Here is a 15,730-nt window from a genome sequence, read left to right as displayed (position 1 = left end):
ACAAAGGAGACCGAGAAAGAATGATTACATAAATAGTAAGAAAACAAGTTAGAAGAGTATCACAAAAACTCCTAAAGGAAATAGTATTCTAGAGTAGGAAGAGGTTAACAGTATCAAATGCAACAGAAAGGTTCAGAAGGATGAATATTAAGAAAAGACCATCATAATTGGCAATTAAGAGATCAATAGCTAACTGTTGAATGATGAGGCTGGAAGCCAAAGTGGAAGGGGTTGAGAACTGAATGTGAGAAGAGGAAGTAGAAGAAATGAACGCAGGTTTTTTATTTTTAATGTGACTATGAAAGAAACATAAGGCATAGGACAAAGGGAATGGTAAGGTCAAGTGAGGGTCCAAGGATTTTCAAAACCTAGATTCTCTGAATACAAAATTTTGTTCAGGGTCAATCTTGATCATCTTAGAAAAATTCCCAGTCTAAGTCATACCTAAACCAGAAAATTACTTTTGGAAATCTTACTACCTTCATGGGCTTTACATGCCTATGTCTTTCATCTAAATCAACACAAATAAAAGTCATGACATTTGAATCCTTTCAGGAAAAACCATAATCTTAACAAAAACTGTAAAAGGCTGCTTATTTATAAAAATACTTCAAAAGTATATCAATTATTTTATATTTTATTTCTCACAAACTAGTGTAATCCATGACATTTCCTATCCTTACTCCTCCTTCAAAGATCCTATACATCACTTTTTAGATTCATCCTCTTGAAACACAGGTCAAATCACATCACTTCTTTAATTAAAACCTTTAATGGTTCCACAATATCTAGAAAATAAAGTTTAAAATCCTTTAGCCAGTATTTAAGGCTCTCCAAAATTTGACACCACCTTTTTCTCAAAACTACTCTCCCTAAAGTACTGCTCAATTCATCCATGTATCTTCTATTTTCCAATTTTTATGACTGTAATAAGGTTATTCTTTATTTCTGTAAAGCCTTCCATCTACAATTTTCCAGATGTCAACATCCTATTAAGACAATTTTAAAAGTACTTTACTACCTTATATTTTAAGGTATATTACAAGACACCTTTAAGGTATCACTCAGATGTCACTCTGTGAAGCCTTTACTGATCAAGTGATTCCTCCTTCAAATTACCTCGTAGCTTTTAAAAAAAAGTACATCTGTCTGATTACCTGTTTTAATCTTATGCATTGACCATATTCTATTTGCATAATATTTATATGGGAAATGTCTACTCATCTCCTATTAGCTTATAGGATTCTGAAGGGCAGGATTCATATCTTATTTATACTTTTATCTTTCCCCAAGTGTCTGGCACAGTGCATTACACATGGTAGACATGTTAAATGAGTGAAGAAATAAATCTATTGCTATCTTAAATAAACCTTGTTCAGAATGAATAAAATTATTTTAATTATTTTTCAATTTAACATGATTTGGGAATTTTAACAAATCTTTTAAAAACTTTTTCACTATTGGTTAATTTTTCCTTTGGCCCACTCCCCCCACCCATGCCTACAAAACTTTTTTTATAAGGCATCATCATGAAATTGTCATGAAACAAATCAACTTTTTTGAAAAGTTTGATTAATATGTCAGAGACACTTAAGGGCTTAATAAAGTTATAGGATATTGAAAGTAATAAAACCATTCTGAATAAATTGAATCAAGTTTTCTCCTGTAGAAAAGCTTATTAATCGATGATGAGATTATTATTTTCATCTGGGATGATAGTATAGTTGAATATCTGGAAAGGTTAACAGGAATATATGCAGATTAGAGATACCCAAATCAATGAGCATAACTTTCTCATTGCAGATTTTCAGAGAGAATAATGTCCCTGATTCTATTTAAAAGTATAAAGTTCTAGAAAGTAAATGTTAAGGGCCTTATTAGGATCCAGACTTCACTTTTTGTAGAAGGGCAGATGTAAAAAGGCATTAATCAAGTATTTCAGAATGAAATGATGACTTAAATGTTAAATTTTGTTTCAATTAAATCTGCATTAGTTTTAATAGTCTATAAGGCTGGAATGGACATGCTGCAAAGATGAGAAAATAATTGTTTATTAAATCCAATTAGACTACTGCTAAGCTGAAGTATTAAAGACAAATTCCCAACTACTAATCACTTTAACTCTTGCCTCTTTTTAAAATAAAAAACAAATCTCAAAAGATATATGTGCCTCAAGAATGTCAGATGATTATATCTTCAACTACTTTGAAGCAAAGCACCATGCTAAAATCTGAAATACATACTTAATTTCCATACTAAAACAGTAAGATATGGCCAGACCAAAAGCAAATAGAACTTCAAACAGAGATTTTTTTTTTTAATAAATGAGGGAACAGTCAACACTCACAGAGGAACATGAGAAGCAGGAAAGACAAGAGGAAGAACAACACTAAAAGAAACAGCCATCAAGAAAAAGACCTGAAAAAGAAACCAAAACTTAGAATTAAACATTAAACCAGAAAAAAAGACCACTAGATAATCGAACTAACACTGACAAAAATGAGAGACTGTCATCTAAAGAGCTAAAAGGCAAGACTAAAAGAAAAACAAGTAGTTTTAAAACATTTCGCTAAAATCTTGAATATCACAAAATATACCTCTGAATCAACAAGAAAAGGAATGACATGAGAGTAACAGAGAGAATACCTCATGACTTAAAAAAAAACCCTATCAACTGTAAATAATTTAATTCTAATTCAGAGAATATAAAACAAAAATTTATAACAAATTAAAATTTTCTCTTGAGGATATGCTGTTTACAGCTGAGAAAAATGTGGTTATATATACCTGATAAATTACTTAGAATGGTTACAATGGCTGCTGTGAAGCATTTAAAATTATAAATAATGAGTAAGTTTTAAAATAAGATTTGTTTTTTGTTAAAAAGCTGTTTTAGAGAAGGAACAATGAGTTATGGACAGAAAGCTAAAGAACAGAATAATTAAAAACCCAAATTTATTTTTGCACTAAGTGGAAAAAATTAAAATAGTTCATCAAACGAAATTAAAATGTAAGATCTGTTCAAGTTTTAAGTTTAATGTAAGATTTTCTAACAGTATTTTCTCTTAAGAAATACCCTGAGATTATTATTAAAATTGTACAAGCTCTTCCCCCATCTCCCATGTTTCTCTAGATATTTCCTCAAAATATCTTCTTAATTTCAACAGTTTTAATACTAAATCTCAAGAGTATAATAGATGTAAATCTACATGTAATCAGATTACAAATTATATTGTATTCTAAAATGTGGTATTACTAAGGATAATTTAAAAATCTGACCTGGATAAAATAATTTATTCTTTATATGTTTATTTTAAATACTCTTAGAATATTTGTACAACTTTGAAATTATAATTTTGATAAAATATCTAAAAGGTTTTAAGTGAAAAACAAGGCCATGATTCCACATTAAAAGATCATTTCAAATATTTTATTCTCAAGACATGACATATACAACATAAACAACAAACTATAAAACTGGTTTCCAGTGTAATGATTAAATATACTTCATCACATCTCAAAACTATTTTAGTTCTAAGGGACCACATTGAGACATTCTCTCCTCCTGCACACAACCTTTTATCTTCTTCCTTTACCACTCCCTCAAGTCATAGTGAATCTGCTATGCCGGCACAGTTCAACCTTACATTCCTGGATACCATCTTATTATACCAGAACCTTAGGTAGCATTGGGCCCAGAGTTCCAATCTGGTCACAGACACTGACTAGAACTTTGTAATCCTGGCAAATCACTTATTTGTCTGCCTCATTTTCCTCATATGTAAAAATGGAATTATAAAAAGACATACTTCCCCGTTTTGAAGGTCAAATGAGACAATGTTTGTAAATAGCTGTATCTATTTACTTGTCCTTCCAACTAGACTCCATGATTAGCATTTCAATGATAATTCTGCTAAAGCCTCAAAACCTAAGATCTCACTTGCTTGTCTTTCAAACCTCTGACCTTCTGAAAGTAGATGTCATTCACTTTCTCTACACCTGCTCCCAGGTTTCTAAGAGTTTGAACAGGGAATCACGAAACTAAGCCAACTGGCTCAACTACAAATGCATACCATCAAACCTCAGCTGGGCCACCAATACAGCTTGCTGATCCTTATTCATCTCCAACTGATGTCTGCTTAAATTTATCACAACAGTTGTGCCAAACCACACCCACTGACATCCAGCTTTTTAAACAAAATTTCCACCCTCTGTCTCTCTGTATATGTCCTTTCTACCTAAAACACAATGTGTTACATGATGGGTAATGTTACTTTAATGAAGAGAATCAGTGCTACTATGGTGGTAAATGACAGAATGATTAACTCTGACGGCAGGAAAACCTGGGGTGAAATCCAGCATTTGGCACTTTTGGGTTATATGACCACAGGGAGATCATTCATGCATAAAGGGACTTAGTTTGCTACTTCTAATGTTGCCTATGGTATTTTTTTTGATAAGGTAATCCTTACAAAAATTATGTTCCAGTCATATTCAACTCATCAAATCAAAGTGATATCTATATAAATGTCTAATTTCCCTCTTTGTATAGAATTTTGCTTTCTTGGATTGTGTTTACAGTAAACTTCCAGGAAAGCTGTCAACTGCAATCTTCTTCCTTTTATTATAGTTACTATCTATCATATGTAATTTAGTCACTATAAATAGGTAGTTTTTTCCTTCCATATTCCTTTGGTTTTATCCTGAATGGATTTATAAGCAGCTAGGGAAATTATTTTTAGCAACCAACCCAAGAGACATTATTCATCTCTGGTCCTGTTTTAAGTTTTAGTCTGAAAATTTATATCCAATTTTCAGACATTTTCTTCTTCAGCTTTTTATTTCCTTACTCTCCCTTTCTTTACTATGCCTTAGATGGGCATAATGAAAATACCACATATGTAAGGTCTGCAGTTGCTTGCTCAAGTTTTCCTGATCTTTGGAAATTCACTCTTGGTTCCTTCAAACAGTATCATTTGTGCCAGCAATAATTACTACAAATAAGTAAGAGACATTTGTTTTGATAAGTCTCAGGATGTTTCTGCTAGGAAGAAAGATTTTTTGATTATTGCTGTCAACCTGAAAAACAGTTGCCTATCTATCCCCTCACCAGTGAGGGGTACTCAACTACCACTATTCTTGTCTTATTCCACTGTCTTTTATTAGATGATTGCTCACCCAGAACAACCTGTAAAATGACTTTATCATTCCCTGGAGGACATTCCTCCCCTGAACACACTTCTCTTCAGAAAGTCTTCAAGAACCAAACTTTTCTCTTAGCTTCAAAGTGATACTTCTTCACTTGTCTGTAACATTCTTCCACCATCCAAACTTCAGACACAAGCCAGGATTGACCTTTGCCTCTTCTGATCCCTTTTTCTTCTCAGTTTTCAAAAGAAGCTAAAGCTATCTTTGAAAAAACATTATTATAAATGAAGTACCTAAGCCTTAAAGTAGACTTTACAAAATGGAAAGAAACAAAAGACAGTGAATCTAAGGCAACTGAAATTTAGGGAAGAAGATAATAGGCTAATATTGTGATTGTAGAGGTGGCAATTAGAAATGGAAAAATGATCACCAATAAATTTAAGATCACCAAATAAAATTTTCTTCACGTGGGGCCTCATTTAAATTCTGTTAAAACCCAAATGTGCACTTCGCTGCTTACCTTCTGTCATGAGAAACAATGAAAAAAATATGTAAAGATTATAAATACTGTATATGCAAGTCATGGGTGACTTCATTATTCCTATATAAGTCGGCTGACAGCTTGTTTGTGATGACCTTTAAAATCTCATCAAACCGTGGTGAGAGCAAAATACTTCATGTTTTCTGGCTTTAGCAATGCTATTGCTTTAGAATTCAGTTTTGCATGTATAACTCAGCAAGTAACTGACATCAAAGAAAGTACAGTAAATGTAGGTTTACTGCATTGCCTTCTCTCCTATATTTCAATTTGGTCTCCTTCTAAATGGTTAACTTTAAAAATGTTACTAAACTTATGGAACAGAAATTTTTGAGTTATTACTGTAAAGCATATATTAAAATAAAATGTTCATTTAAATTTCATTTACCCTTTTAAATCACTTAAGAGCTCTTAGAATCTGTCTGCCACTCTGAAAGAATAAAATATCTACACAATGAGTTTTGTCAGCATGTGTGCTGAGGTCAAGAACAAACATCTGGATAATACAAATCCAAATTACCAAAAGTAAACTAGAAAACAGTTACGTGGATGTTTTAGGACTTTGTGGAGTTTTTGGCCTGGTTCTACTTCTACTTCTTTCTGTCTCTTGTTAAACTATTTCCTTCTCCTGCTTTTTGTGTTATTCTAGGTAAATCATGAAACTAAGTCAGTAACAGGGTTACTGTTTTCTCACTGTAAAAATGAGGGGATTAAACTATATAACCTTTATATCAATGATCTTTATTACCTTATGACTCAGACCTCAGGCTTCTGTATTTTTTAAGTGTCACACAGACATTGATTACCCCTACAAGTGTTGTTATTTCCAATATCCTGCACACAGTAGGAACCTGATAAAAATTTGTTAATGATAATGAAGATAAATCTACTATTTAAGTACAAGAATCAAGAACAGTTAACTTCCCTCGGGGTCATCTCTAAATTAAAAAAAAAAAACACATACAGTTCATTTTTTTGTCCCTTTCCACATTTTGAACAGGATGCTGAAGCCCTTCCTCCCTCCCAAACAAAAGCAACAGCAACACCACCACCACCTACTAAAACAGTTTCTGCTAATTGCTATTCTGCTGCTATCAGAGGAATAGATCATGTAAAACAAAGAGCTAAATTTTCATTTTTATCAGCATGATTTGCCACTGTAAGCAAAGGTAAACTTTTTATATCAAAAATGCATCCTAAGTATATAGTTTATATAATAAATGCACTGTCTACATCAGTGATGACAAATTCAGAAGGGAGGTCACTTCTAAACTTAGAAAGCTATAAATTAAAATTATTTCTGTTGTATCATATTTTTTACTATTTTGTTAAACATTCCCAATTACAATTTTATCTAGTTTATTACTTATTTAATCTGGTTTATTACTCATCAACATAGGACACTCAGGAACTTTACAGGTCACTTGGGGCTCAAGTTTGAAACCCTTGTGTAGATTACAATTCATGTCGCAGGATTACTTTTTAATCGCTCTATGAAAAATGTTTAGGAAATTGTGCTAGACCTTAAAAACAGGAAAAATGGGAGTGCCTAGAATTCACACTTTACACTTTTTTGCCTTTTAGAACAGTTATCTTCCTTCAAAGCTCAGCTCAGTTCTCATCTCCTCTGTAAAACCTTCACTGAGTCCTTCAGTGGTTAGTATTCACTCTCCTATTCAAATTACCTTGTATTATGTGCATATTAAATGCATGGAAAACAGACTTTCCTTAAGCGCAGAGATTATCATTTTTATATTTCCCACATCTAGTATAGTGTATGCATTTAACAGACAATAAGTGTTTTAGTGAATGGAAAGTGGACTATATTTTTTGAAATTTCATCAGACTTCCCGAAAAATCACATATATGATGAATCACTTTGACACTTATTAGACTTAAAAGACTACTACTGAAATCAAGCTAATGTTCTGAAATATATGTACAATATGAATGGTGGCTACTCTAAAAATGGCCACATGTTATCAGAGAAAAAAAAATATGGTTCAAAAGCTATATGTGACACAAGACAGAAAAATTCCTTCACAAGTATATCCCTGAGATTCATAAATCACACAGTATACCCCTTTACAACTAAGTAAACCAAACCAATTGACAGCCACACAATCATCAACTAGTTGGTGTACTTGGTCAATGACTCTAGTTCCAAAAGGATTTTGATGCTGTGAAAGTCTCATGATTTTTCCAATAAGTGAAAGACAAGGAGGAGAAATGATACAAGGGAAGTGATAATTCAAATTCCTCTTTAAATAGAAAGTATGTAGTAGTACTGAATCTCTCCAGTTTACTATAGTAATTTGCGGATGCTTATTTAAAATAAAATGAGAACAAGCTTTCTTTAAGAGAAGAACCACTGAGAGAAACATTGGTTGTCTGTTTAAATTCTTTCAAATTATTTCAAAAATTATTTTTTATGTTTAAAAAGCATAGCACATACTACATGCTATTGTCCTTCAAATAAAGCATTTTTATTGTCACAACTAACCATCAAAATCTTCTTATTCTACTTCTTCCTGATTAACTTGAAACAGGCAAAATGTGTTTTAAAAAAGACTTTATAAATTTAAGTTTACAAATTCTGACTTTTAAATAAACCATAACTGTATATATTTAAAATAATGTCACCAATCAAAAAAAGTTAATAACAAATACATAAAGTTCAAGTCAGCAGGAATTAAAGGTGAATGCATTTACATTAAGAAATATGTTTAGTGTGTCTATTCATCAAACTTATGTTGGTTTAGAGATGACAAAATTCTTAATGATGTCCCATCCATTAGCATCCGCTTGAGTTCTAAACAGCATTTATTAGAACCCACACAACCCAGTTTTGCAAAGAGTGAAAAGGCAAGGTACAGAACTTGTTAGTCTCTTATTCTATTCTTTAATCTTCAAAGGTTGGCATTATTGAACTTAAAGGTACAAAATGTCAATTATAACCACTTTTTAATGATATATTTGAAACATAAAATACCTAAAATATTAATTTTTTAAAATACACATTACTGACACCAATCTCCTGTGGCAAAAGGAACCACACCATTGTTTACTTAAACCAAAGCCTAGGTGAAAAATGAAGAAATGTTTACTGACCGTTACAGACTTTAGAGTCATTCCATGGTAGGTGCCCATTGTATCAATTTTGAAGCCTTCCGTCTCTGTAGAGAAAAAGGGTTTCCAGTTAAATCTTCTGCACTTCACAAACAAGATTTCCTCTATTATAATTTATATTTCATATGGTCAATAAATGGTAGCACGATATTAAGTGCATTTTTTAAACAGATTGGTTAAAATGTTTTTGCCAACATTAAAACAGCAAAAACTCTGATACAAACAAAGGTCATTCTAGGTGTATATATTTGTATAAATGCATGTGTGTGCATGTCCGTATGTGTACATGCACACATATGCATATAAGTATGTATGCATATATAGGTGTAATTACGTTTTTAAAATATTACTTAATGTAAGGATTTTCAAAGGTTATACAAATTTGCACCCAAATGTGCCTAGAATTTGAGCTAGGGTTGACATGAACTATATTAATGGTATATATCCAATCATATATGCACCTTTGAGTCTCCTTAACCTCCCAAAGTGTAACATGATTCATTGTGGCAAAAGACAGTACTCTCCCATGAGCAAACAGAATTTAAGAACAATTACATTTAACAGTTCCGTATTACATTCCAAATAATTCCTAAGCCTGATAGTGACAGTATTCTATACTCTAAACTTCAATATAATTTCCCATTTATTTCATAATACCCTGACTCCATATTCTATACTGCAGCCAAACTAAACTATATACTTTTAATCAAACCTACTTCACTTTCCTACCTCTATGCTTTGCTCCCAGTTTATTCCCTATAACTACAATGCCTCCTTGACCCCTGCTCTTTTTCTCCATCTGTTAAATTCCAACTCATCTATCCAACAAGAAACAGCTAAAATAGTACCAGATCAAATGAGGTAAGATATATAATCAAGTGATTTACGAAATTTAAAGTGTTATGGAAATGTTAGCTATTACTATTACTACCATCTAAATAAAGTCCTTCTTGATTCTCTGGATAGAAGAAACCATATTCTTCCTTGAAATTCCCATAGCATTTTGTAGAACTTTTCCATCTGTCATATTCTATTTTCTATCATACTTATTTTGTTTACATGTTATCTCTCTTATTCTATTGCAGGAAGGCAGGGTATCGAGTTTTATTTAGCTTACCATAATAATTTACATATATCTGACAATTGTTATTTGTTGAAATGTGATTAAATATATATAGGGGCAGCCAGGTGGCTAAGCGAGTAAGAGCACTGGCTCCAGTGTCGGAATGACCTGGATCAAATCCCGGCTCAGATACTCAGCACCACACCCAGAAATAACTGGTCATGTAACCTTGAGCAAGTTACTTAACCCCGATTGCTTAAAAAAAAAAAAATGTGATTAAATATATAAACATGTACTATGTATTGATATTACACAAGTTACCCTTAAATATGGATATTAAAATAACCATCATTCTAAAAAATAAAGGAGGCTCAAAAACATTCAGACCAAGAAGAAATGTCAATGAGTCAAGAATATACATAAAAAGCAGGAAGGAAAGGAGAACAGAGGGAGGAAATTAGGCAGGTGTGCAGGTAACTCTAATCAAGCCTGAAGTAGGAAAGCTAATATCGAAAACAGATGAAAGATTTTTAAAAAAAAGCTAAGTCCATTCCTCAGCATATATGGTGAAAGAACATGAACAAGCAGTTGCAAAAGAAGAAATGCAAATTATAAAAAGTCATATGAAAAAGTGCTCTAAATCACCTCACAGCCATCAGTTTGGCAAATATGACAAAGGAAAGTAACAACTGTTGAAGGATCTGCAGGGGGACAGGAGAGCTAAGGCAATGTTGGTTGAGATGTGGTCTAATTATTCTGCAATGAAATCTAAAACTATATCCAAAAGTAATTAAAGTCTAAAATGCTCTAACTCAGTGATACTATTACCATACATGTTGCCCAAAGAGGTCAAATACAGGAGGTTCCATAAGTATAAAAATATTTACAGCAGAAATTTTTTGTTCCGGCAAAGAAATGTTGATGAGTAAGAAATGAGAATGAATGGAAGACAACTTTGTTACAACTGGTAAATTTAACATAGCTTTAAAAATTTTAATTTATGGAATAAAACAAGCATTTCCATAACATAGTATAATAAAAAAATGATTGCACACAAAATTGAAAATCTATTATGTATGACTTGCTATTTCTTTTAAATTTATAATAAAGTTATTAGCATGTAAATTTCTTTTTCCCCTCATTTTTTCTTTCCTCTGAAGACAAACTGTATAGCATATAGTTTCACAATTTTGTGTAATCTTTTGTTCTTTATATATAGAAATGTTTATGTTTGGGGCAGCCAGGTAGCACAGTGAGTAAGAGCACCGGCTCCAGTGTCAGGATGACCTGGGGATCGAAATCCAGGCTCAGACACTTAGCACCCACGCAGAAACACCTGGCTGTGTAACCTTGAGCAAGTAACTTAACCCCAATTGCTTAGGGGAGGCCAGGTGGCCCAGCGAGTAAGAGCACCAGCTCCAGTGTCCGGATGACCTGGAGATCAAATGTGGGCTCAGATACTAGCACCACACCCAGAAATAACTGGCCGTATAACCTTGAGCAAGTTACTTAACCCCATTGCTTTAAAAAAATAAAATAAATAAATGTTTATGTTTGTTGATGCTTGTTAAATTGATAACAGAAAAAAACTTTTTTTTTTCTCCAAAGAGGGGACTAACATTCATCTAGTGTCAGTCCTAAACCTCTTGCAAGCCCAACTCCAAGAACGGATCCAAGTTAATAAACCCTATATCCATACATGAAAAGGCTGACGCATTCTACCCAGCAGAAAAGGGGAGGGGTCAGCAAGTGAGTGATAGAGGATTATCCAAAAAAGGGCAGAAAACAACAAAGATATCAAAAGAGAAAAAATAAAAATAAATGCCTAGTATAAAACAGACTCATCAACAGAAAAGATCCTATGATTTGAAAGATGAATGCTCAAAAAGAAAGTAAAGCTTTCATATGAAGAAATTGAAACAATTCTTAATTTATGAACTCCTCAGAAAGCATACATGGTGGGATTAATATTCTAATTCCCCAAACCCTATAGGTTAGCCTAGGTTTTTCTTTCAAAGTATTGAAACCATCCCTGAGACTTTACTGGCTCAGGAAACTAAAGGCTCAGGTTATTAATATTAACTAACATTTATATGGTACTTAATATATGTCAGGCACTGTGCTAAGCGCTTCACTATTACTATCTCATTTGATCCTCACAACAACCCGGAAGGGAGGTGCTATTATTATCCTCATTTTTCAGAAGAGGACACTGAGGCAAACAAAGGTTAAGTGACTTGCCAAAGGTCACACAGATCTGAACTCAGTTCTTCCTGACTCCAAGCCCAGCACTCTATCCACTGCACATATAGCTGCCCTTGGCCCCTTAAGTACAAAATAGCCAAGAGACAGAATTCAAAGGCAGGAAAGATTAACTGAGTTAAATCAACTCAAGTTGTTCTCAATGGATAAAACTTGTTTAAATATACCCTTGTTCTTCTAACGCTTCTTTCATTATCTTTTGAATGACTTATAAGTGACCCATCAGGGTACTGCCCTGTGTCAGATTCGGCCTAAAATAAAATGGAACATTAGAAACTTCAGGATGGTTCAATAGAGAAGTCCCTAAAAATGAACTACACTACTGAAGAAGAGAAAAACTTGGCATAAGAGAAGCAAAAGGAAGAAACATTAAAGAATATATAACTTCTACACAAGACAATGCAAGCTATCTTGAAGACAGAGTACTCTGGGATAATTTGAGTATTATAGATCTCATATAACCAAGTTATAAAAGTATTTAAACCAAACACATGAAATCAAGAACTATTTGTGAGTAGTCAAATGTTATGAACAAAAAAGAATAGCCAACTCTTAACAACAATATAAAATATTTTTCCGAAAAACCCACTCTGGTGTCTTAGCCGAAGTCCAACAAACCAGATATTAAGTGGCAGAGCCAGGATCAATCAGAAAAGAGGTGATCATTTCACAAGGAAAAGATCTAAGCAAATCTAAGTGATGAAAAATCTAAGAATTACACTGGAACCCATGGAATGCTATACCAAAAAAGGAAGGCTTCCAACACAACTGGTAGCTTTTTCTTTATGGAAAGTTTTGGGGAGACATAGAAAAGTTGTACAGAATGAGAAGGTCTGAATAGATTGTGTTTTGCATTGATGGAGGTAATATCCAATTTGATGTAATAAAACAGATATAATGAAGTATACAAACAAAAGATAATTACATGATACTCTACTATCCATCAGAGTTTTGCATTGAAATAGTATGCTTCAAATAAACTTTTTTAACTAAGATGATTGCTAAATACAACTAAGATGTTTTTACCCACTAACTAAATTGGAACTGGTTCCAAAATATACTCATATTAAAATACTTGTTCAAAACTTTTTGCCATATCTGACATGGTGGAAAAAGTATTCAGGAAGTTTAGGTGCTAGTCCAAATTCTATTGACAACTTGAGTAAGTCATAAAATAAGGACTAGATGTCTCTAAGGTCCCATCTAGCTCCAGTTACAAATGCCACCCATAACAGTTACTAGCTGTGTGACCATGGGAAACCTCTATTTACCACAAGTAACTCTCTAGAAATTAACTCAAGTCCTAGACAAGCTGTCTTTTGCCATCAGTAGAATAAATTACTAAACTGGTTATTCTTTACAATAACCAAAATCATACATTCTTCACATTGAAGGCAACTAAGTGATACAGTGGGAAAAATGCTGAGCCTGCAGTCAGAAATGTTAAAACTTCAACTTCAGACTACCAGCAGTATGATCCTAAATAAGTCACTTATCCGATCTGCCTGAGTTTCAACTGTGAAATGGGGGTGATAAGAGCATCTATGCCAGAGGGTCGTTGTGATCATCAAACAAGATAATATTTGTAAAGCACTTAGCAAAGTGCCAAGCACATTGCATATATGCTAGTTTATTATTACTATTACTATCACATATTCTTATACTTAGATTTTAAGTAACAGAACAGAGGTTCAAATTCAGATCCTCTGACACCAAATATATTATCAACTATGACACACTGTTTAACCTCTTTAGGCTTTAGTTTCCTCATCTATAAAATGGAAGGAAGGAAAAAAGACCCTCTAACATTCCTTTTTGCTATTAACATTCTTTAGTTTTATTACACAGAATAAGTGAGTTAAGTATAAAAGTCTCTTTTGAACTTAAATGGAGTGGTTTTCTTTTTCAAAGATAATAATAACATAATCATTAATTATTTTCAGCACTTGATTTATGCTTCAGATATAGCAAACCAAGTCTAAATGAAATAAATCAATCAAATTACCATATAGCTATATCAGGGATAAACAGAATTTTATTTCTGTAGTTTGAGAGGCAGTGTGGAAAGATACAGAACAAAAATCCTTGCTTAAAAGAGTTTGTAGAGTTTCTTGCCTGTGTAACCTTGGGCAAGTTGCTTTCTCCTCTATGGGCTTATTTTCTGCACCTTATAAAACAGTGGGGCTGGAGGTAAAGGTGGTGTTTGCATTTCTACCTCTCAAAATTACACTCCTTTGGTAAAGAAACTAAGCATAAGTTAATTATTGATGATTTAAATGGTCATTTACTGTGGCACCACTTTATCTAGTAAGACTTGCAAAAGCAACAGTTTTAAAAAGACAACATTTCTATACCACCGATTCTTACAAACTGCTCATTGCAGCAGTACTGAATATTCCAAATCTTCCATGGAAATCGGAATCCTTCTTCATTGCAATTAACTGCTCTATAGCCAGAGCACATTTTATTTTACAACTGGTAAATTAGAGAAATATAGGTTTATACTTGGAAGGAACCTAAGAAATCATATGTATTTTGTCCTATTATCTCATTTTACTCAGAAGGAACTGAGGGCCAAAAGAGGGCACACCAGCAATAAATAAATCTGAACCCACATCATCTGATTCCAAATTTCTTTTTAAAATCAACTTTTCAGTAAGGTATTGGTAATGTGTGGGTAAGAATATCACCAACCAGTCAAGATGTGTGCAGCAATAATATGGAAAGGTAACAACTGAATACTGACCTTCTTTTCCTTTGAATCTTTCCTGATCATATCTGTTGTAGGCAGCTGGAATAGGTGGTTTATTCCGCAATGTGGGATCCTTGAAAGAAAGGTACAATTAGCCATATTTTTGAAAGCAAGTAACATAGCATAGCAAAAAGAGTTGTTTAATTCTCTATCACAACTTGCATATTAACTTGGAGGTTTTCCCCTTATAACGATGATCAAAACAGAAGGGAGAGTACTACTTGTTCCCAGAGATTGAGTTAAAGAGCATTCTCAAAACTGCTGAAAATTACTGCTACCTGTTCACAGAAGTACCAAGTACCCAACAATACCGGGGAAAACAAACAAACTAACAAAAAAATCCAAACACTACAAACATGCCAAATGTACCTTGACTAAGTGAAGTAATAAAAATGTTTGCATAGTCTTTCATTATGTCTTTTTTTTATACTAAAATAATTGGTTATTTTTTTTGTATTCCAAACACTTAGCCTGGCACATAGTAGGTTCTTAATGAAAGCTGATTCAGTTACAAAAGGAGAGAGGTATAATGAGGCTTTAATTTTTTTCAAAGAACTACACAAATTCAAGGAATCATTAACAATACTAACATTCTCCTTCCATTTTTAAATAAATTCAATTTTTCTACACCCATTTAACAATCCTCTTTCTAGTGATTTCATTAGTCAATTACACTGCTCATTATTTGACTTAAATATCAAGAATTTTTAGTAATTTGCATTACAAAGCTCTAATAAATTATTTCTTGCTCAAAATCACATATGTCCTGCTCCAAAACAGAATTAAACAAAGAACTTTAACCTGTATAGGAGGAATTACACAAGAGCACAAAATTATT

At 32.9% G+C, this 15,730-nt stretch overlaps 1 protein-coding gene across 1 annotated transcript in view; it reads right to left on the bottom strand.

Annotated features, from left to right (window-relative positions):
* Positions 1-15,730, bottom strand: part of CDC73 (cell division cycle 73) — a 162,276-nt gene that overhangs the window by 94,889 nt on the left and 51,657 nt on the right. The window contains exons 9-10 of the mRNA XM_069074465.1: positions 14,887-14,965; positions 8,798-8,862 (exon numbers count right to left, since the gene is read on the bottom strand). Of these exons, the coding sequence (XP_068930566.1) occupies positions 8,798-8,862; positions 14,887-14,965 (144 nt within the window). The remainder of the gene's footprint in view (positions 1-8,797; positions 8,863-14,886; positions 14,966-15,730) is intronic.

The sequence above is a fragment of the Petaurus breviceps genome, unplaced genomic scaffold, assembly GCF_028583685.1.
Source record: "Petaurus breviceps papuanus isolate PSGF00001 unplaced genomic scaffold, PetGlider_PUasm1.0 90895, whole genome shotgun sequence".
Classification (NCBI taxonomy): domain Eukaryota; kingdom Metazoa; phylum Chordata; class Mammalia; order Diprotodontia; family Petauridae; genus Petaurus; species Petaurus breviceps.
Note: the sequence above shows the minus strand (reverse complement) of the source record. Positions and strands in the feature narration are given on the sequence as shown.